This window comes from Nerophis lumbriciformis, linkage group LG08 (genome assembly GCF_033978685.3).
Source record: "Nerophis lumbriciformis linkage group LG08, RoL_Nlum_v2.1, whole genome shotgun sequence".
NCBI classification, from domain to species: Eukaryota; Metazoa; Chordata; class Actinopteri; order Syngnathiformes; family Syngnathidae; genus Nerophis; species Nerophis lumbriciformis.
Genome location: NC_084555.2, coordinates 25,100,383 through 25,124,972, shown reverse-complemented (window position 1 = coordinate 25,124,972; position 24,590 = coordinate 25,100,383). Strand labels below are relative to the sequence as shown.

General features: G+C 39.4%; 1 protein-coding gene and 1 non-coding gene across 2 annotated transcripts; both read left to right on the top strand.

The window, feature by feature from the left end:
* The first annotated feature begins 9,756 nt into the window (after positions 1–9,756).
* On the top strand, positions 9,757–12,063 carry marcksl1a (MARCKS-like 1a). The gene is made up of 2 exons (XM_061968527.1): positions 9,757–10,054; positions 10,683–12,063. The coding sequence occupies exons 1-2, from the start codon at positions 9,968–9,970 to the stop codon at positions 11,223–11,225; spliced, it is 630 nt and encodes a 209-aa protein (XP_061824511.1). The 5' UTR covers positions 9,757–9,967; the 3' UTR covers positions 11,226–12,063.
* Positions 12,064–12,978: 915 nt separating this feature from the next.
* On the top strand, positions 12,979–13,060 carry trnas-gcu (transfer RNA serine (anticodon GCU)). Its single transcript has one exon. It is a non-coding gene; the product is annotated as a tRNA-Ser (tRNA).
* Positions 13,061–24,590: the final 11,530 nt, after the last annotated feature.

Here is a 24,590-nt window from a genome sequence, read left to right as displayed (position 1 = left end):
TGTGCTCTGGGAATCAATAATAAGCCGGAGTTCTTTGAACGCACATTTCTAGCCGGTACATATAGTAAAATACAATCAGCAAGATAGGATGGAGCTAGACCATTTAGTATTTTATACATAAGTAATAAAACCTTAAAGTCGAAGCTTATGTGCACAGGAAGCCAATGCAGGTGAGCCAGTATAGGCGTAATATGATCAAACTTTCTTGTCCTTGTCAAAAGTCTAGCAGCCGCATTTTGTACCAACTGTATTCTTTCGATGCTAGAAATAGGGAGACCTGAAAATAATACATTACAGTGTTCGAGACAAGACGCAACGAATGCATGAATAATAATCTCAAAGTCGGTGGTAGACAGAATGGGACAAATTTTAGCGATATTACGGAGATGAAAGAAGGCCGTTTTAGTAACACTCTTAATGTGTGACTCAAATGAAAGAGTTAGGTCAAAGATAATACCGAGATTTTTTACCGAGTTGCCTTGTGTAATTGTTTGGTTGTCAAATGTTAAGGTGTTATTATTAAATAAGGGCCGGTGTCTATCAGGACTGATAATCAACATTTCCGTCTTAGCGTTAAGATGCAACACGTTGTTGGACATCCATTGTTTAGTTTCATTTAGACACGCCTCCAGATGACTACAATCTGGTGTGCTGGTCAGCTTTAAGGGCATGTAAAGTTGGGTGTTGTAAGCATTTCAGTGAAAGCTAACACCGTGTTTGCGTATGATGTCACCTAGCGGCAACATGTAGATGCTGAAGAGTGCAGGACCAAGAACAGAACCCTGTGGAACTCCGCGCGTTACCCTAACATACTCCAAGGTCACATTGTTATGGGAGACGCACTGCATCCTGTCAGTAAGATAGGAGTTAAACCAAGAAAAGGTTAAGTTTATCATACCACTACGTGTTTTGATATGTTCTAATAGAATGTTATGATCGACGGTATCGAAAGCAGCGCTAAGATCAAGTAGCAGCAACATGGATGATGCATTAGCATCCATAGACAGCAATAGATCATTAGTTATTTTTGCGAGGGCAGTCTCTGTAGAGTGATTTGCCTTGAAACTGGTCTGAAAGGGTTCACAGAGATTGTTAGTCGCTAAGTGTTCATTTAGCTGCTGTGCAACTATTTTTTCGAGGATCCGGTAGTTTATCATGAGGTCAAGATTGAGGTTAGGTCCGAATGCTAGAGGAACAGTAAAAGAGGATAGTGATGAGTAAATAATATTTAGCAGTGATTCTCCTAATATTACAAAGAGCTCCTTGTTAAGTTGCCCAGGAAGTGGGTCAAGTAAACATGTTGTTTGTTTTGTTCCTCTAATGTTATTACTTCAAAAAGAGATAGATTATTTTGTGGGGCACTCTCCGTCGTACATACATTTGTATCTGCGTTAATAGAACCCAATTGGAGCTCGGACGCATTATCTTTAATCTCTTTTTTAATGAGTTCAATTTTCTAATAATTTTATAAAGTCATCAGTTGAGTGGGTGGAGCTCCTGGAAGGAGTCCCTTGTTGGATTAGCAATGCTACTGTATTGAACAAATATTTAAGATTGTTTTTATTGAGGCGGATGAGATTGGAGTAGTAATTAGTTTTAGCTAAGGTAAGCGCATGTTTAAAAGTTGTTAAACTATCCCTCCATGCTTGATGGAAAACTTCAAGTTTAGTCGCACGCCATTTGCGTTCCAGCTTTCTTCATGATAGTTAAGACCTCTGGTTTCTTCTGTGAACCTGGGGGTCTGCCTTTTAGGGGCCAATTTTAGCTTTAGTGGTGCTATACTATCAATTATGTTGTGCAGGGCATTGTTTAAGTTGTTAGTGAGGTTATTGATAGAGCCCACATCAGTTGGAAATGATGCCATTATCAAGGGCAGAAGGCCAGCAAGAGTCGTAGTTGTGACAGCATTAATGTGGTGGCTGCTAAAGCATTTGTTATTAATAGCTTGTTGACGATGAGTCAAAACTTCACATTTTATGAGGTAGTGATCGGACATTACTTTAGTGGTGGTGACACCCCGGACAAGGACTAGGGCTATTGTATTGCTGTTGTGATGTGTGGGTTCATTTATTATTTGTGTAAGACCACAGCTATTAATTATAGTCTGGAGCGCCATGCATGGAGGGTCTGACGGGGTGTTCATATGGATATTAAAATCCCCATTGTAATTATAGTATCTGCATGCGTCACTAGATCAGCGACAAACTCTGAAAATCCACTGATTAAGTCTGAATAGGGCCGGGGGGAGGAGGGGGAGATTGGCAAAGCAAGACTATCAGCTATTGTCCGCGATGTATGTCGAGCGATTACTAAAGATCTAGTTTTGTACTCCATAACTATTGTGAAGCCATGAAGTGGTTGCGGCCGTCAAGTACGACCGCCAATTTCAGCCTACAAGCACAGGCAGGATTGCAAGAATGGACGATGTAGGTAAAAGAGTGAGAAATGTCCTGACCAGATATCGAGATTTATTGTTGTAAAATGTTCTTTATCACATTATTTACTTTCACACGTCCATTAAAGATATGATTCATGTATGATGGCTCAGGTGTGATTCACTACAATAGGGATAGTTTAACAGCTGCTGATGGCGAGGTAAGCAAGGTTTACTGTTAAAAGAAATGTGGCAATAGGCTACATTGAGACACAGGGTAAGGATACACTTCCAGATCAGAGGTGACTTTGACATAATATATATGCGCGTCTGCCATTTTCTGCGAATGTTTACTAAGTCGCATTGCACTGGCGGACGAAGGGGGTAGGGCATCTTAAACGATGGCACTGTGTGTGTGGGGACAGGTAGAAGGTTAGTTGGGATATACCCTGTATGACCTTAGCCTTCTTAGTGAAGAAGCAGCCGTAGGTTAAGGCTAAGGTTCAGGTTTTCATTGTAGGGGACGGGCAATATGTGAACTTGTATACTTAGGAGGAGATGCCTTGTTAAGCGGGAACATTTCATCTTGTTTAAGTCAAATTTCACTGAAACAAATGACGTTAAGATTGTTGTTTTTAATGACCTCCTTAACTAATAAGGTTTTGGGAGACAATGATCTGGTGTTTAAAAAGCCTATATTAAAGGTAGTGGGCTGTTTTAAGGCATTTTTATTAAGGGCATTTATAAATATAAAGAGATATTTCATCATTATTTATCCCATGGCACTTAATCCCATAAGTAAAATACCTGAGACCCACATTTATTCACCAGTGTTGTTGCTTTTCAGAGTTTTTGTTCCAACTGAGGACTTTGGAGCTGTTTTCCATGGAGTGTAAAATTAATATCTATTAACAATAGTAAACAATACTTAATAATGTGTTTTCTGACACCATGAACAATGACAAGTAAAATCTAAAAGATTGTACATTTAGGGCCTGATCTACCCAGATCCCAAATAAGATATGCTAAATAACATGTGCACACTATACCATTATGTTTCCCATCAGTGGATGTGTTGCATATGATCTACTAAGAGCCTGTAGAATTCAGAACAAATGCAAAACTGGTGCAGACCGTCCTGTTTAAATTAGATTTTTGAGTATACTTTGGGCTGTGACCAAGAAGACACTCAATTCCTTTTACATTCATGACATCAAATGTTCCAATTATCAAATCTGTGCTATTTCATTATGTTGTGCAATATTCACCACACACCACCTTTTCTGAGCGATATACTGTAGAAGTGCAAATAAAACCTATGTTTAGTATGCCAGTGTTATTTATTCATATAGATATATCACATTACGAGTGCTATATTATTACATTTGCATCTCTTCCTCCCGGTATTTTGGGCTTTCTGATAATCCGAGTATATTTTGAATATTCATGAAGACAGACACGCTAAATGGATTCTGATCTCTATTTTGTCCATTTAAGATCGCAATCCTCTGCGCACCAGCTTAATAGATCAACTGGGCTAGTGCTATCAAATCTGCACGTTTTAATCGATGCAAACATTTAGTAAATCACGCCCTTAGTCGTGCAATGAGTTTTACCAGGTGCAATCCCTAAAAGCTCGTTTTTTTGTATCAAAAGATACACATGTAGCCTCTTCGGCATAAGAAAATAATTCTAGCGCAGATTCTCTTCGTATGGTGCTGAACTTGGATGGAATATTATTTCATCATGTAGTATATGCAGAATATATGCTGATTGTTACAATGAGGAGAGGCAACTATATTTATTTAGCACTTACAATGTGATTTATCAAGACTGAAACTTATCTGCAACTGCTGTTTTGCATCTATAGTTAGCACATGTATGTACAAACTGGCAGTTATGCTCAAATGCAGCTGTGAGAAAGGAGGCTACAAAGCATACTTGCCAACCCTCCCGAAATTCATCGCCTCTCTCGAAAACCTCCCGGGACACATATTCTCCCGAAAATCTCCCGATTTCAGCCGGAGCTGGAGGCCACGCCCCCTCCAGCTCCATGTGACCTGAGTGAGGACAGCCTTTTTTTCATGACAGGAGGACAACAGGATGACAAGAACTAAATCATCAAGACTAGAGATAAATTGTATTATGATGTTTATCTTACCTAAAAATAAATATATTTATTAATAAAAAAAAAAAAAAAAAACGAAATACATGTTTACTATGTTTTGCTAAAAACATCAAAATTAATTGTATTTTTATTTGTATTTTTTCTGACTCCTTATTACATCCAGCCATAGAATTATACATTAAAATAAACATATTCGAAGTAATTAATTTTAAATTATCATAATAATTCATTTAAAATGACCAAATTTAATTATTAAAATAATTGCTTGTTTATCAACAACTTTAGCATTTTACTCATTACATTTTGAAGCTCTCAGAAGCCAAGTTATGTTATATTCCTTAATATTTATTTATGCAAGTTTGAAGTATCAATTATCTAAATACAGTTTTGTTTGCATATTTTCAGGATGTAGATATATATATATATATATATATATATATATATATATATATATATATATATATATATATATATATATATATGTATGAAATACTTGACTTGGTGAATTCTAGCTGCCAATATACTCCTCCCCACTTAACCACGCCCCGCCCCACCCCTGACCACGCCCCCCGCCCACCACCTCCCAAAATCGGAGGTCTCAAGGTTGGCAAGTATGCTACAAAGACAGATGATGGAGAAAAAAAGACCTCTGTCTTACATGTGTGTGTTAACATATTTGGATTGTCAGAAATTAAAAAATAAGACATATTGTCTACTCAGCAATATAATTGTATGATTTGATAGCTGCTGGGTGACTCAAGGTGCCATAGCCCGTTGCCCAGGTCATATTTGTGATGTTTAGTTTAGTAATATTATCCTTAGTTTACTGTCTATTTCTGTTTGACGCCCTCTTTAGTTGATCTTGTTGCCATTGTTGGATATGACTTTAAAGCATAACCAAGCATGCATCAATATAGCTCTTGTCTCAAAGTAGGTGTACTGTCACCACCTGTCACATCACGCCCTGACTTATTTTGACTTTTTTTTGCTGTTTTCCTGTGTGTAGTGTTGTAGTTCTTGTCTTGCGCTCCTATTTGGTGGCTTTTTCCCTTTTTTTTGGTATTTTCCTGTAGCAGTTTCATGTCTTCCTTTGAGCGATATTTCCTGCATCTACTTTGTTTTAGCAATCAAGATCATTTCTGTTGTTTTTAATCCTTCTTTGTGGGGACATTGTTGATTGTCATGTCATGTTCGGATGTACATTGTCTTTGCTCCACAGTAAGTCTTTGCTGCCGTCCAGCATTCTGTTTTTGTTTACTTTGTAGCCAGTTCAGTCTTAGTTTCGTTCTGTATAGCCTTCCCTAAGCTTCAATGCCTTTTATTAGGGGCACTCACCTTTTGTTTCTTTTTGGTTTAAGCATTAGACACCTTTTTTACCTGCACGCTGCCTCCTGCTGTTTCCGACATCTACAAAGCAATTGGCTACTTGCTGCCACCTACTGATATGGAAGAGTATTACACGGTTACTCTGCCGAGCTCTAGACAGCACCGACACTCAACAACAACACGTCATTTGCAGACTATAATTACTGGTTTGCAAAAAATATTTTTAACCCAAATAGGTGAAATTAGATAATCTCCCACGGCACACCAGACTGTATCTCACGCTGCACAGTGGTTGAAAAACACTGGTTTACACCACACACACAATTAACCAATATCTTCTTGTTCTCATTCCACACCTTTAACAACAGTTACAATATTACATTAGTACATATATAACACAATGATTTTAGCAGTAGTGTACAGTAGTAAAAAAGACAAACAAGCTTTTTCCTTTGTGGCCCAAGCTTGACATTGTTGTATTCAAAAGGATATGATGTGTGTATTATGTGTACGTGTCTGCATTGCATGTCTTCTTGATCAAACATGATGAAGTTTTGTTGCCATAGTGGTAATAGTAATAACCAATGTACATCACAATCACAGCTTTGTTGGTGACCACTCTTGCACGTGTCTACTCCTGCCGGGGTGGTGACAGGGAAGGAAGGAGGGTGCGACGTCATCATTTATGGGTACTCTGGTGGCTTCTTTTGCCCCCTTTTCAGACCTTCCCACCCTGGAGCCGGTTCTCAAAAACTTCTGTTTCAGAGCACCAAAAACACTGTTTACATGGGGATAAAAGGTTCAAACGATACATATCTTTTACTGTTTCCACCTAAAAAGGAATGATTGATTGAGACTTTTATTAGTAGGTTGCACTGATCTGTGGGGACAGGTCCAACTGAGCTTTGTTTTTGACTGTGTATTGCTACAGTGCTTCTGGAAAGGATTCACAGCGCTTCAGTTTTGTCACAAGGGATTCCCTTCCGTGATTGGTCATTTCTATGGACACAGAAATTATGTCACCTAAAATTCCGTTTACGGCACATAGTAATGTCGTAATTCAGCTCTGAGTGTGACACTTAAGATTCAGTCCTACACTTCGCTGAAAGTGTGAGTAAAACGCTTGATAACTAACTTTTAAGTGCAGCTTTCAGCGAAGAATTTCTTTACTCATAAGTCAACTCTTAGCAGACTTCTTAGGAGTAATTCTAAGACGCTTGATAAATACGGCCCCTGATTCAGTTCTGATCTGATGAGTTACATTTCTGTGTTATTATTGGTGTATGCTAGATCCCCAAAGTCCAGAACATGGTGCCAGTGTGCTGTTTTTCCCCAATAAAATGCTGTAAAGGATAGAAATGTAGTTTGTCTCTTTTATCCGATTATTAATTGAAGTAATAATCGACAGATTAATCGATTATCAAATAAAGAGTTAGTTGCAGCCCTAGATGCAACATAACATCATCCTGTGGCAAAAGCGAAGCGCTGCGAACACTTTCCGGATGCACTGTAATGTTTTAAGCACTTAGTAAAACTGATGTGCTATATAAATAAAGTGGATCCAACACAGTGGTTCTTAAAGGGGAACATTATCACCAGACCTATGTAAGCGTCAATATATACCTTGATGTTGCAGAAAAAAGACCATATATTTTTTTAACCGATTTCCGAACTCTAAATGGGTGAATTTTGGAAAATTATACGCCTTTCTGTTATTCCCTCTCGGAGCGATGACGTCACATTGTGACGTCACATCGGGAAGCAATCCGCCATTTTCTCAAACACATTACAAACACCGAGTCAAATCAGCTCTGTTATTTTCCGTTTTTTTCGACTGTTTTCCGTACCTTGGAGACATCATGCTTCGTTGGTGTGTTGTCGGAGGGTGTAACAACACAAACAGGGACAGATTCAAGTTGCACCAGTGGCCCAAAGAAGTGAAAGTGACAAGAAATTGGACGTTTGTTCCGCACACTTTACAGACGAAAGCTATGCTACGACAGAGATGGCAAGAATGTGTGGATATCCTGCGACACTCAAAGCAGATGCATTTCCAACGATAAAGTCAAAGAAATCTGCCGCCAGACCCCCATTGAATCTGCCGGAGTGTGTGAGCAATTCAGAGACATAGGACCTCGGTAGCACGGCAAGCAATGGCGGCAGTTTGTTCCCGCAGACGAGCGAGCTAAACCCCCCTGGATGTCTTGGCTCACACCGTCCTTTATGCCACCGAAGATGATCAAGAGAAGAATATCAACCCTAGCTTCCCTGGCCTGCTGACATCAACTCCAAAACTGGACAGATCAGCTTTCAGGAAAAGATAGCGGATGAGAGTATATCTACAGAATATATTAATTGATGAAAATTGGGCTGTCTGCACTCTCAAAGTGCATGTTGTTGCCAAATGTATTTCATATGCTGTAAACCTAGTTCATAGTTGTTAGTTTCCTTTAATGCCAAACAAACACATACCAATCGTTGGTTAGAAGGCGATCGCCGAATTTGTCCTCGCTTTCTCCCGTGTCGCTGGCTGTCGTGTCGTTTTCGTCGGTTTCGCTTGCATACGGTTCAAACCGATATGGCTCAATAGCTTCAGTTTCTTCTTCAATTTCGTTTTCGCTACCTGCCTCCACACTACAACCATCCGTTTCAATACATGCGTAATCTGTTGAATCGCTTAAGCCTCTGAAATCCGAGTCTGAATCCGAGCTAATGTCGCTATAGCTTGCTGTTCTATGCGCCATGTTTGTTTGTGTTGGCATCACTGTGTGACGTCACAGGAAAATGGACGGGTGTATATAACGATGGTTAAAATCAGGCACTTTGAAGCTTTTTTTAGGGATATTGCGTGATGGGTAAAATTTTGAAAAAAACTTCGAAAAATTAAATAAGCCACTGGGAACTGATTTTTAATGGTTTTAACCCTTCTGAAATTGTGATAATGTTCCCCTTTAACCTTGTTGGAGGTACCGAACCCCACCAGTTTCATATGCACATTAACCAAACCCTTCTTTAGTGAAAAATAAAATGTTTTTTTTTTTTTTCAAATTCAAGACAAAGTTATATGTTTTTGGTAACACTTTAGTAGGGGGAACATATTCTAAGTAACAAAGACTTAATTTTGAGTTTTTTGGACACTAGGGGAACATATTCTAAGTAACAAAGACTTAATTTAGAGTTATTTGGTTAGGGTTAGAGGGTTAGGGTCAGGGTTAGAGGGTTAGGGTTATAAAAAGGCCATGCCGAATAAGGCATTAATAAGTACTTGATAATGACTAGTTAAGAGCCAATATGTTACTAATTTGCATGTTAATAAGCAACTAATTAATGGTGAACATGTTCCCCATACTAAGGTGTTACCATGTTTTTTTTTTTACTGGTGCACAAAATGAACCGTGCATGAACATCACCTTGTTCAAAGAACAAAACCAACACAGTGCATAAACTCACAACATATTACACACCTGCAAATCAGTCTGACTTCTGCTGTTGTCGTATCCGTCATATACCGATAGGAAGACGATTTTATTTACACGATGAGTCGAGTGTGTTTTGACCCCCACCGAACCCCTGAGCCCGACTCACCGAACCTCTAGGGTTCGATCGAACCCAGGTTAAGAACCACTGATCTAACAGAAGATAAACAATAATATGATAGGCTCCAGCGCCCCCCGCGACCCCGAAGGAAATAATCGGTAGGAAATGGATGGATGGATGTTTTAATTGAAAAAACATCAACAAGTGATAGTACAAAAAAGTTACTAAACCCAGAGTGCTGAAGCCATCATAAGGCATCAAAGAGGCAACTGTTGCAAAGACAGAGGGTGATGAGGCTCATCCCCGGCCTCCTATTGGTTAAGACCCCGAGGACACGCCCATGGGCGGAGACTACGGTCGATTTTTGAGGCGCGGTTGAAGTACACGCAGTTGTGTCTTCCTCATCCCCTCATTTGGACTCAACCTTCGCGGGTTTAGAACAGTCAAAGCTTCGGGAAGCTTCCGTGTGTCCACGACTCAGTGAAGGAAGGATTTTTCTCACCTCTTCAGCGAGAACTCACACACTCTCACCCTCCCTGAGCTGGATTAGAACCGTTTTTTTTTTTCCTTTTTCACATTTTTTTGGTTGGAAGCAAGTAAAAATGGGAGCCAGCATGTCTAAGGGAGATGTAGCTGTCGAGGGGAAAGCCGTCGCCGCAGACCCCGCAGCAGCCAAAGCCAACGGCCAGGTGAGTGAAGCAAACTGTTGCTACTTGCTCAAAAGGTTAAAAAAAAAAAAAAAGAAGCCCGAAAGTTTATAAAATAAATGGGAACAAGTGAGCTTGAAAGCAGGAATCACCGTCGAGTGGAGAACCTGCTGCCTTTGTTCGGTCTTGTCCCCCGGAGGGATGACAGTTCATTTACAACCATCTTCCATTTTCATGCTAAATACACACATAGCCCTATGTTTTAATACAACGCATGTTTTATCGCAAACAAAATATGTGCAGTACAAAATCACCGGCTTGGTAGATTTTGCACGCTTTTTTAAAATCAGGCCTTTTAAAGCCTATAAAACACATACAACGTATTGAATATGAGTAAAGACAATTTAAGCTCTTTTGAAATGATTTTTTTTTGTAATATCCTTGCTTTTGCAATATAAACAATGATTGATGCGTTAAAAACCCAGAACACATAGATGGAGAGAACAGTTGAGAGCCGTTAGAGGAAATTCCTTTGTTCCTTTAGGTCTGATTGTACACGCAGCATTACTGCCCCCGTGTGGCCACTGAGGGTGGTGCATGCTGTCAATCAAAGCCAGCAGCTAAGAAGAAATGTTTGATTTTCCACATTAATAATCTCTCTGTTGTGTAGGAAAACGGCCACGTGAAGACAAACGGTGATGTGTCGGCCAAGCCAGACGGGGAAGTCGCCGCCGGAGATGGCAATGGCACAGCCGAACCGGCCAAGGAAGGAGAGGCCAGCGCCGGAGACGCCATCGAGCCTGCTCCCGCCGCCGAAGGGGAGGTCGCTAAAGCTGAGGGGGAGACCCCCAAGGACGGCAAGAAGAAGAAAAAGTTCTCCCTGAAGAACTCCTTCAAGTTTAAGGGCATCTCGCTGAAGAAAAACAAGAAGAGCAGCGAGGAAGCCAAGGAGGAGGCCGCCGCCACCTCCCCCGCGGGCGAGGAGAAGCCCGAGGAGAACGGCCACACGGCCAAGGAAACCAAAGAGGAGACGCCAGCCGCCGACGCCAAAGAAGGCGAGGCGGTCGCAGCCCCGCAAGAAGAGGCCAAGGCAGCCGAGGAGACCCCGGCCGCGGAGGCTGCCCCGGCCGAGGAGGCGGTCCCCGCCGCTGCAACCCCCCCAGCCGAGGACACGACACCCGCGGCCCCAGAGGGCGACGCCAGTGCAGAGTGACGGCACCCTCCAGCCACTGAACTAATTTTCCAAGATTAAAGTATATAAATATATATAAGAGAGACTCAAGCCACGTTCTTAAAGTTATACAACAGAACTACAACAGAAGATACAGGATATATCACGTTTTGCTGAGTCAACACTTCACTTGCCTTTTTAAGAAAAAAAAAAAATTAAGTTGTACTTTGACAGACGGAATCTCACCGGGCCCTCAGATTGATGTAACGCTTGTGTCGCCCCCTCATGGTACATACAGGGACCAGCATGTGGAGAAAGTCATGAACTGAATGAGGAGCGAATAAGGAATACTGACTTTTTTCACCTCCCCCCAAATAAATGATTTCTGGAGATGCATCGTTTTGACATCGTGGCAGTTCTATAACATGTTTATTTTCAGCTTTTTTGGGGGATCTAACGATTGTCACCGTTGCAGAGCGGGGCATATTCCATCTCTTTCACTCCAAATGACTGTTATGGACACCTACTCATTTTTAAAATTCAACATTCCTATGTTTTACCCCCAAATTTCAAGTATTTTGTCATGTATAGGTAAAAAAGGATGAGAGGAGGTGGGAGAAGATCAATGTCTTTTGTGCAGTTTGATTCTTTTCAAGCGGTATTAAACCCCATTCTGGCTTTTTGAATATTGCAGCGGTCGCATTTCAGAATTTATGATGCGGGGTTGGGGTTGTGTACAAAATGTGAGCTTTTTATCTGCAAACTTTCTCTGTAAATATGTTTTGGCCAATGTTTTTGGTTCTTTTTTGTTTTGCTATTGTTTGAAGATGTTCATGGTTTTATTGTAACTTTTAATAAAGTTAAATGTTTGATCCCCTCAGTATGTGTTATTTTTTGTGATTCGTACTTAAAGGAAAGTATTTACTTGACTCACATTTATGCTAGAGTTAGTTCAATTGGGTCATAAATTAGTAATCATAAATAAAGAAAATGTTTCTAGTTTGTTGTGTCTGTCATGTACAGTAAAAGCCCATAATTATATACATCTTCATTCCTAATACGTTTAATGATAAGATATATTCTAGTATCACAGTATAATATGATTTATGTTAATACATATAAATATATAGAAAGTTTTCTGGTTTAAACAAATGTTTGTCAAACAAATACAATTCTAGAAATACCCTATCAATCTGGGGTGTCCGAGAGATAAACACGATTGGCTGATTTGTTTCTTGAGGCGGAGCTTAAAGGTAGACTATGTTTGATTGACATGAAATTGGCCAATCGAATGAGGGCAAAAGACGTTTCGTCTTCTGTTACGTCGAAAGTCAACATTTTAATCAAGTGCGTACATGTCCTTTATTTTTGTTGTGGTCACTATTAAAACGTAGTTCCCATAAAGATGACGTATATGCAAACTCATTAAAGAAAACAAAGCACCAATGTACTTGCTTTGTTTGTACCTCTCTCGTCAGTAAGGTTTTACGTGTGACGTTTATTAATACGCTACATCAAAAATGAAAACATTTTTTTATTGTAACAAAGGAATAAGACGTCAGCATTGTCAAATTAGCCAATTTATTAAGCATTTGTTGGTCTACAGCGCCCTCTCATGGACAGGATGTTTAACAGTCGAAGCCGATTTTCATCTTCTTTTCCTCTTAAACTATATTCTTTAGGTTAATCATTCCGTTGGTGATTTACCACAAAGTTTCACACTGCATAAATGTATATCACAGTATCACAGACAGATGTATTCTTATATAAAAATTGACACGCAACGGCATCATATGACGAGGTGGCCGAGTGGTTAAGGCGATGGACTGCTAATCCATTGTGCTCTGCACGCGTGGGTTCGAATCCCATCCTCGTCGTAGCTTTTTCGTCTCTTTCTATGCCTATTTATTTTTAACACATACAACTTGAGTTCACTTAGCCAACAGCAGTATATGTCACGTTATGATTTGACTGTCAGATCGACCGAGGGTACTTGAAGGCAGCACTGTCCGCCGTTGCGATAGAACGGGCTACACTTTTCCTGCTTTACGTCTTGTTGTGGCGGTTTACGGTGCGCTCAAAATGGGAATCGAAGCTTGGTACATGGACAACTCTGACGAAGACCAGAGGAAGCCGCACAAACTTCAGCCGAATCTGCCCGTTTTGTGGGAGACTTTAAAAAACATCGGAGTTCTTCACTGTTTACGGCAGACGAACTGCTTTACGGTAGACCAAAAACGTTACTGTTGTTGTGTGTGTTGTTACCGCGCTGGGAGGAAGTACAATAAACCCACACAAGAAAACAGCCTACAATAAACCAAGAACTCGCCTTCGATCATTCTACAGAAGGTAACTGTTACGTCACAGCCACATGCTGATCATTCCAGCTGGTGTCTGCAAATGACTCTAGAGCCGCATGCGGCTCTTTAGCGCCGCCCTAGTGGCTCTCTGGAGCTTTTACAAAAATGTATGAAAAATGGGAAAAGATGAGAGGGAAAAATATATTTTTTGTTTTAATATGGTTTCTGTAGGAGGACAAACACGACACAAACCTCCCTAATTGTTATAAAGCACACTGTTTTTATTAAACATGCTTCACTGATTCGAGTATTTGCTGAGCGCCGTTTTGTCCTACTAATTTTGGCGGTCCTTGAACTCACCGTAGTTTGTTTACATGTATAACTTTCTCCGACTTTCTATGACGTGTTTTATGCCACTTTTTCTGTCTCTTTTTGTCCACTAAACTTTTAAGGTTGTGCATGAAAGGTGAGTTTTGTTAATGTTATTGACTTGTGTGGAGTGCTAATCAGACATATACTGCATGACTGCAAGATAATCGATGCTAACATGCTATTTAGTAGGGGTTTGGGAAAAAATCGATTCGAATTCGAATCGCAATTCTCACGTTGTGCGATTCAGAATCGATTCTCCTTTTTTTAAAAAAATCGATTTTTTTTTTTGTGGATTTTTTTTATTATTTTTTTATTTTTTTAATTAATCAATCCAACAAAACAATACACAGCAATACCATAACAATGCAATCCAATTCAAAAACCAAACTCGATCCAGCAACACTCAGAACTGCAATAAACAGAGCAATTGAGAGGAGACACAAACACGACACAGAACAAACCAAAAGTAGTGAAACAAAAATGAATATTATCAACAACAGTATCAATATTAGTTACAATTTCAACATAGCAGTGATTAAAAATCCCTCATTGAAATTATCATTAGACATTTATAAAAAAAAAAAAAGAACAATAGTGTCACAGTGGCTTACACTTGCATTGCATCTCATAAGCTTGACAACACATTGTGTCCAATATTTTCACAAAGATAAAATAAGTCATATTTTTGGTTCATTTAATAGTTAAAACAAATTTACATTATTGCAATCAGTTGATAAAACATTGTCCTTTACAATTATAAAAGCTTTTTACAAAAATTTGCTACTCTGCTTGCATGTCAGCAGACTGGTGTAGATCCTGCTGAAATCCTATGTATTGAATGAATAGAGAATCATTTTGAATCTTGGCAAAAATCTTAGCCACACGATTATCAAATGTAATAGGAAACTTAATGCATAATGACCAAACTGGCTTCATGGACGGTCGACAATCTTTAGACAATACAAGGAAATTGTTTAATGTTATTTACTATGCTAGAAGTCTCCCTTATCCCACGTCAGTATGTACTGTTGATGTGGAGAAGGCATTCGACCGCATAAACTGCTCATTTATGTTTTGCACATTACGTAAATTTGGATTTGGAGATAATTTTAGACAATGGATTAAGATGCTTTATGCAAGGCCCATGGCATCAGTCAAAACCAATAATCATATTTCAGAACCTTTTTAGTTAAAAAGAGGAGTAAAACAGGAATGTCCTGCATCTGGATTATTATTTAATTTGGTTATTGAACCCTTAGCTGCAAAAATAAGAAGGGAAAACAATATTCATGGTATAAAAATTGGCTCTCAGTATAATAAGCTATCGATGTATTGTGACGACATAATTCTCTACCTGTCACATGTTAACTCCTCTCTTCGCTATATCAATAATGTCATCACTGAATATGGCTGTTTATCAGGGTATAAAGTCAATTGGGACAAATGTGAAATATTACCACTTAATAAACACTGCAAGAAATCACAAGTTCAGAACTCCAAAATTAAATGGAAAGAGGCAGAAATCATATACTGTATCTAGGATTACACATTACACCATTGGCATTGTTAGCCCTATTTTAGGGGGGCTCAAGCCCCCCTAAAATATTCTTAAGCCCCCCTAAATAATTTGGTGTTACAAAAAAAAAAAAAAATAAATAAATATATATATATATATATATATATTTTTTTTTTTACAAATACATGCCGACATATTCATTATAAAGTGGCCCGAATATGAGTTTAAATAAATAATCATATAACCTGTCATTATTCACTCAGTTTCCCCTCACTTCATAGCGTAAGGTAGAGAGCCCCTTTAGTGCGTCGGTATCCAATCGATTCCACTTGTTCATATAGAAAATGCCCACATCACTCAAAATCCAGTCCGCATTTTCTCTGCGACCTTGCTTGCGGTCCTTGGACTTGTTCATATTGAAAATGCCCACATCACTCAAAATCCAGTCCGCATTTTCTCTGCGACCTTGTTTGCGGTCCTTGGACTTGTTCATATAGAAAATGCCACATCACTCAAAATCCAGTTCGCATTTTCTCTGCGACTTTGCTTGCGGTCCTTGGACTTGTTCATATAGAAAATGCCCACATAACTCAAAATCCAGTTCGCATTTTCTCTGCGACCTTGCTTGCGGTGCTGCAGGTGTACGAAGCACAGTAGCACACAGCACTGCAGAACAAGAACGTGAACGGATGCAAAATAGGCATAAGAAACTTTTTCAAGAAAGTAAGTCTTCAGCACTGCTTGTAGTAAAATGTATTAGCTCCACTTTACACCAGGTCTGTGTTTGACAAAAAGTTACATTCCCGCTCTAAAACAATGCTGCTACTTAGTTAGCTAGTTAGCCTAAAATGCATCATGAAGGTCCTGGTTATTTATAAAGTTAAATGTGCACTCTTTTTTACCATTTGCTATCTTTGGGGTTACTTCCTTCTGGAGCATCAGCTGTGTTTCTCACTTTACACATGGAGGAGAACTGGAGCTGAGCGCATTCACGTATGACTATCATCAGTAGATAATAATAATAATCACTCCACAACCCCTATTGACCTGTAGGAGTCAGGGCAGAGGAGCACAGAAAGTGAGAGGGGAGAGGCCTCTACTGGAAAGGTGAGTAGGAGAATAATGATACATATAAATAAATATTAAAACATTTTTTGTTTTTAAATGGCTTATCGATAAGCCATTTGTTTTATTTATTTCTGGGTGGATCATATTGATTGATATATCCTCCTAATTGTCAATCATTCTGGTGATGTTACGTAAGGACATATATATATATATATATATATATATATATATATATATAATTTATTTATATAATAAATTGTATTTGTAATCTACTTTACATTTGATTCCAAATCTCAAAGTGCTACAGCAACCATTGGCGGTGCTAGGCCTATTTTGGCATTGTAATAAATAAATAAATAAAAATGGCTTATCGATAAGCCATTTGTTTTACAAACCCCGTTTTCATATGAGTTCGGAAATTGTGTTAGATTTAAATATAAATGGAATACAATGATTTGCGAATCTTCAACCCATATTCAGTTGAATATGCTACAAAGACAACATATTTGATGTTCAAACTGATAAACATTTTTATTTTTGCAAATAATCATTAACTTTAGAATTTGATGCCAGCAACACGTGACAAAGAAGTTGGGAAAGGTGGCAATAAATACTGATAAAGTTGAGGAATGCTCATCAAACACTTATTTGGAACATCCCACAGGTGAACAGGCAAATTAGGAACAGGTGGGTGCCATGATTGGGTATAAAAGTAGATTCCATGAAATGCTCAGTCATTCACAAACAAGGATGGGGCGAGGGTCACCACTTTGTCAACAAATGCGTGAGCAAATTGTTGAACAGTTTAAGAAAAACCTTTCTCAACCAGCTATTGCAAGGAATTTAGGGATTTCACCATCTACGGTCCGTAATATCAAAGGGTTCAGAGAATCTGGAGAAATCACTGCAGCTAAGCCTGTGACCTTCGATCCCTCAGGCTGTACTGCATCAACAAGCGACATCAGTGTGTAAAGGATATCAACACATGGGCTCAGGAACACTTCAGAAACCCACTGTCAGTAACTACAGTTGGTCGCTACATCTGTAAGTGCAAGTTAAAACTCTCTTATGCAAGGTGAAAACCGTTTATCAACAACACCCAGAAACGCCGTCGGCTTCGCTGGGCCTGAGCTCATCTAAGATGGACTGATACAAAGTGGAAAAGTGTTCTGTGGTCTGACGAGTCCACATTTCAAATTGTTTTTGGAAACTGTGGACGTCGTGACCAAAGAGGAAAATAACCATCCGGATTGTTATAGGCGCAAACTTGAAAAGCCAGCATCTGTGATGGTATGGGGGTGTATTAGTGCCCAAGACATGGGTAACTTACACATCTGTGAAGGCGCCATTAATGCTAAAAGGTACATACAGGTTTTGGAGCAACATATGTTGCCATCCAAGCAACGTTACCATGGACGCCCCTACTTATTTCAGCAAAACAATGCCACGCATTATGAAGCCTAAAATATCACAACGGAGACCCCCGGACTGTTGAACAACTTAAGCTGTACATCAAGCAAGAATGGGAAATAATTCCACCTGAGAAGCTTAAAAAATGTGTCTCCTCAGTTCCCAAACGTTTACTGAGTGTTGTTAAAAGGAAAGGCCATGTAACACAGTGGTGAACATGACCTTTCCCAACTACTTTGGCACGTGTTGCAGCCGTGAAATTCTAATTAAATTTTTATTTGCAAAAAAATAATAAAGTTTATGAGTTTGAACATCAAATATCTTGTCTTTGTAGTGCATTCAATTGAATATGAGTTGAAAATGATTTGCAAATCATTGTATTCCGTTTATATTTACATCTAACACAATTTCCCAACTCATATGGAAACAGGGTTTGTAGATGTACTGTCAGGGTAAACCACTTTTGGGAAACCAATTCAAGCAAAGAACATCATTTTACCAGTAGAAGGTGTGATACTGTTTCCCCCCTCCAGTCCTCATCTTACTTGTCAGGCCAGTTTGAGGCACTGAGTGTTAAAGCTGTCGCCTTCTCGACAGGCCACGGCCTCCAAAAGTGCCTGCTTTTTCTGGGTGCTGCGTGAGGATTCCAGCTCGTACATAGTGGTCAGGTTGAAGAGCACGCTCTCATGCAGGTAGAGTGCTGGGTCCTGTTGAACCAGGCCTTCCAGCTTGCCCAGAGACTCCTTGAGCCGGCCCAGGTAGAGCAGGCACACCGCTGCATTGTTGTTAGCCTCGTTAGGAATGAAGTTGTGCATTAAATTCTTGTTTATTTGTCCCGGGAAAAAAAAGACAATCATGACACTTCAGTAAAGATTCAGTACATATATTAACTATTACTTGTATTTTACGAACATCACGTCCGGCTCACATCCTGCCCATTAAATATGGGTGGTGGTCAAGCTAGCTCTGTTCTCAATGAGTACTAGGCAGTGACGTGCAGTGAACTAAACACCAGGTGAGGCATAGATACTTGAGTTTTTTCTTCTTCTTTTTTTTAAACTTAAATTCATATGTGCAGCTCTAGTCATTGTTGATTTAGGTTGCACATTAGAGTAACAGGAAAAAGAAGGGAGTTATTCGCTTTCATAAAAATGTTATCATAATGATATTATGATATGATAAATGGGTCCAAAAAGTATTTGATACAGTTGTTATTAAATAACTTTTGGTCCCATTTGCTTTTAACAAAATAAATCAAGTATTGTGAGTGTATCTTACCTTTCTGTATTTGTATCTGAAGCAGCAATAGCTACCCTCCGTGAAAACGTACTTTGTATGATCACATTCATTTTGTCTTAAAGTCCAGTTTAGAGAAGTATTTCATTGGATACAGTATATAATCCTCCATATTGCCAGACACATTCATTTAATTCAATTTCATTCCAAGCAATAAAACAATATTTTGAAAATGCCATGTCTGTTATAAATACAGTTTAAAAGAAAAAAAAAAAAGGCTGACTTCCGCTGGAGAGACATGTGTCTGCTAGCTTGAGCGCCCCCACTTCTCCCAGTGTGGCGAGTCAGAGTACTGCAGAGGCATTGAACTGCAAGTTGACAATATATCGCCCCCTACCTTGAGGCAGAGGTACTTGCTGCCTCATCATGGCCTGCCTTTTCCCCTGGCAACATGCACGTGCCCCCTCGCGCGCGCACGCTCAATAGACTTTGTGTGTAGCCGTGGAGGCACCACCTGTGTCTGCCTCACTTCTCCTCTGCTGCGTTATTTTCATCAGGAAACACGGAATTTCCGCGATTTTGACCATGAAAAATATCAAAACATACAAGAACCACACCAAAGTCACATAGAAAGCATAGACCAAAATATAAATATTCAATCTTATTTTATTACTTAGTTTTTGAACAGCCTTTACCCCCCTCCTGGTGGCAAGGTGAGACACTGCCTCACTTGCCTCCCCTTACAGGACGTCACTGCATTTAAGTAATTATAGACGGCAAACCCAATTGATGCTGTTGCAACCTATTTTTATGGACTTGCCTCTTTGTGATGTTAAGTTCCTATTATAAGCTGTTATACAGTAGATGCCATGAGCTCTTATTTTGAAGGCGCTAAGAGCGAAAGTGGTGACACGTTGTGGTGGAGCGGAGTTTTGAAAACAAAACGAAGTAAAGCGGTCCTCGTGTTTATTCCACATAAATCAGAAGACAGCAGCAAGAAGAAAGAAGTCTTCGTGCTTTCTGACAAGACGAAGCTCCGCCGTTGCTAGCTGCGGCTAACTTAGATGAAGCTAGCTGACTCTCTGAACTTTACGGTGTTGTACCAAAATCTGTTACCCATCGGAATTTGTAACTCCAGGGGGCGATGTTCCCATGGCGTTTGTTTGATGGTTAAACGGCAAGCCCAAAGAGGAGGAGAAGAAGAACGCTTGCGTAAATGGCGTAAACTATCCTTAATGCTGAAACGTCAGTTGTCAGAATTTCAGCATTAATAAATTACACATATTCTGGAAATCAATGACTTACTTTCATTATAGTATGAGTCCATTGTATCAGCTGTTGATTCTCTCTCACACACATACATTTTCCAATATAGATAAGGCTATACATGCACATGCGGTTGTTCTGTTTGTTATGGCTGTATGTTCCCTATTCTTAAGCCAGGCACCTCAATTACAATTTCCTGCCCTTTTTTACACACCCCCTCCCTTCATCTCCATACACTTTTTCTCATTTGGACCCCCAGAATCAGGACGCACTAGGGTTACATTTTCCGATAAGCCCGTCGGCGTTTTGCCCAGCCAACTAGGCGTAAGCTTATGGCATTTCACACTATTAACAGGAGGTGGCGCCATACCAAGGTACTTGAAACATTTGGCTTTATCCAGTTTGAAGCCCACCTTCCAATTTATTAGCGGATTTTGACTCCAATCTAAATCATGGAATCAAGCACCTATAGAGAATTGGTGGAATATCTTACCGAAGGGAAAGTACCACCAAATTCCAAAAAATACGAGCGCTTCAACCTGAAAAGAAAAACGGCAAACTACATTGTGGAAGGCAAGTTATGGTACCTAGCATCGCACTTGATGACTACCCCAGCAAATGCCAAATTGCCTCAAGAGGTTCAACGACTTAGTATTTTTATAACAAAATGTGATGGTGTTAATGTATTTAAAGAAAAACAAAGCATTCCCTTTCTAAATTTACAGTTTTACATTATACTACAGCATAATTCAATCCAATCCAATCCAATCCACTTTATTTATATAGCACATTTAAACAACAAAATGTTTTCAAAGTGCTGCACAACAATATTAAAAACAACATTCAAATACAATCCTGAGCTCCACCAATGACTGAATAAAAAACAAAAAATAAAAATAAATACATATAAAACCAATATAAAAACAATATAAAATAAATATGATTAAAAACGATTTTAAGGGTGAAACCAATTAAAACAGTAAATAGAAATCAAAATTTTAAAACACAGAGGGCAACTGTGTTCAGTGTTTGTAGATTGTCATACTTCAGATGGACTCTCACCTAGCACGAGAATGCGGCGCAACTTTACTCAGGTGCATAAATGGTGTCTGAAATTGTACACCTTTTAAACTAAATCCATGGAAAATTGAAGAAAAAGTGAAAGTAATGTTAATTTCCTTTTTTTGTTCCAAAAAACCCTTTCTGTATATTTTGGGTTGATGGCAGTTCTCTGCCTCATCAGATATTGACCCTTTGAGGCCGTGCCCATATCCTCTGAGTTGATTGTGTGATGGATAAGATATTTTTTGTCGCGGATTTACTCATGTGTATTGTTTTTTTGATGAATAAATAAACGGTCTCAGAGCCATGTTTTCATTTTATTAATTTAATAGTCTAAGAGTAAATCTTAATATACATAGATCCTTCATGAATGAATATACACTGCCCCCACGCCATTTGTGAGTTTTGCATTTAATTTGTATTGAATCAGGCCGCTCACTTTGTTAGGTGCGAGCACAGCAAGTAAAGCATTGACATTTGTACAATAAACAAATACCATTGCTGCAATCTCTAGATTTCAAATCAGAGATATTTGTATTTCACTGTATTACTTTTCATTGTAAGAAATAAGCTTTCAATTAAAGCTTTGATTTGTCATAGATGGCAAGCTATATAACCTCCGCCACAAAGGATCGGCCAAAGAGCTGAAAGTTAAAGTGGTGTGTGGGGCAGCTGAAGCAGATGCCATATTTAGAGAGTTCCACTCAAGTGACATTGGCGCACATTGTGGCCAGATCAAAACAAGGGATGCAATTTCCAAGAGATGTTACTGGCCCTCCATGACGTGTGACATTGAAAAATGGGTAAGATTTGTTTTTTCCTCATTTTTGCCTTTACAACATGTCTTGCCTGTCTTACCGAACAGGCATGTCAGAAATAAATGGAATACAGTCCATCATTTTATTTATGAAGGGCACTTATGACTGTCCACTTTGAAGGACAGTCTGCTGGCTCGTCATAAAAACATTTAAAAAAATTCTGAATGTCAAACAATTCAGATATTTTGTCCTTCATTGCTGAAATAAACAATTTGATTCCCAAGTATATATCAAAGAGTCTTTACCATTTTGGCATATATACCCCATTCACCTTTGTCAAACAATTAAATAACATACTCTGCACATACCCATACTGACATAACTTTTAAGCCGTTAAATATTTTGTATTGGTCAATGTTTTTTATACTCAGGTGTCTGAATGCACGTCCTGTCAACAGAAGGGCAGGGTTGACCTAAAGGCAGGCACAGAGTACAAGCCAATCAAGGTGAACTTCACCTTTTGCATTTTAATTACACAGCATGTATCCTTGGCGAGAGGTGGGATGGCTAGCACTGCAATCTCCCATGAAAAGGTGGCCCTATTCAAACTCTGGCAGGGATAAGGCCTCGCTGTTTATAGGTCAATCATTTGAGACTACCAAAGTCAAACTAGTTGTGAAGAATATGCAAATGTTGCCTAAATTTTCATGTCCCCGAACCATTGCCTCACAGCAGCTATAATTCTCCCTGTGTTTGTGTGAGTTTTTGTGTGTTTACTCCACTCTAACATTGTTCTCCACTCTTCTCTTCAAGACCAAATGCCCCTTTGAGCTGGTCGGAATGGACCTCATAGGCAGGCTGGTGAAGACCAAGACAGGCAACCAAAACATTTGTGTGATGGTAGATTACTGCACCAGATGGGCACAGGCATATGCCCTAAAATCTAAAACAGCAGAAGAAGTGACAGGGTGCATCCTCAAATTTTTCCATCAGTTTGAGGTTCCGCAAAGAATCCTGACTGACCAGGGCAAATAATTTGTCAACAATGTATGCATATACCTTTTTGTTTGATGTAAGATACACAAACTTATGATTTAGTTTAGAATTATTGTGTTGTACTTCTCACTGATACGATTGATGACTATAATATTGTTGATAGAATACTGCTTGACTTAAATTGTGAGGTTTAAAAGGACTAAACATGTGAAAGTACTTGAAGCCTTAAACTACAAACTACTTTTACAGATCAACACAGAGGTTTGCCGGCTTTTGGGGGTTAAAAGAAGCCTTTGTGCTCCATACCACCCCCAGACAAATGGGTTGGTGGAGAGACTCAACTCTAGCATTCAGAGGTAAATAAAAACATGCCATTATAGCTTTGTTAATGATTAGAATTATAGTTGTTAGATGTTTTTTCCATTAAGTCTTAGTTTCACCCAAAACATTCCAAACTTTTAGAGCATCTATGTTGTTTCTATGAAATGATTGTTTAGAGCCCTGTGGAAGCTCGTGAAAGACAAGGCGAACGATTGGGATGATTATTTGGACGCAGTTATGTTCGGCCTACGCACCAAAAAACAAATCACCACACAATTTTCGCCATACTTCCTCATGTTCGGAAGGGAGGCGCGATACCCTTCTGAGGTTGCAGAGAACTTCCAGGTTAACTCTCATTCATCTACATTTCAATTCCATCTATACAGTATTCCTCCCTTGTGTAAGACTTTAATCCCAATTTGCCAGTACTACAGTGTATGTCTAGCATCCGTTTCTTCTCTGCCACAGGTTGATAAGTCTTTTGAGGAGCTATACACAGAGGAAGAGGTGATGTTTGATCTACAACGGCAGGAGAAAATATTAGCCATTGTACAAAAACATCAAGAAAAGGCTCATCAAAGAACCCAGGCAGCAAAAAACAGGCCTAAAACTCAATTTCTGCAGGTGGGGGACATGGTGTGGCGGCGAAATGTCCGAAGTCAGCAAAGAAAAGGGGGAAAGCTTGACCCTGACTTCCTTGGTCCATTTTGCATAACAAAAATTCAGGGGAAAAGTATTGACCTTGTCAGCACAGATGGAAAGCCTGTGTATAAGGTCAATGCTGATCATTTAAGAAAATATGTGGAGGAAGGCCCTAGAATACCGGCCAAATTGAGGACATGCTCCACAGATTCCCCTGCTGAAGCCACTCCAAATACAGCCTCACCTGCCACCACAGCAGTTGAAGATTCTTCTGCACCTGCCACAGCCATCGCCCCAAACACCAGTGAGACCACCTCAGCCACCTCTGGGTCTACCAAAAGAGGAATGACACCTGCCCGAGGATCCCATGGAATCCATGCCATCTCACATAATCCAGAGCAATGTAAATGACCAAAAACCCATTTCAGAAACATTACTTGATTTAAATGTGAACACCAAC

Coding starts and splice junctions, on each gene's coding strand:
- marcksl1a (XM_061968527.1), top strand. CDS start 9,968: ATGGGAGCCAGCATGTCTAAGGGAGATGTAGCTGTCGAGGGGAAAGCC. Junction 10,055..10,682: donor CAGCCAAAGCCAACGGCCAG/GTGAGTGAAGCA, acceptor TCTGTTGTGTAG/GAAAACGGCCACGTGAAGAC.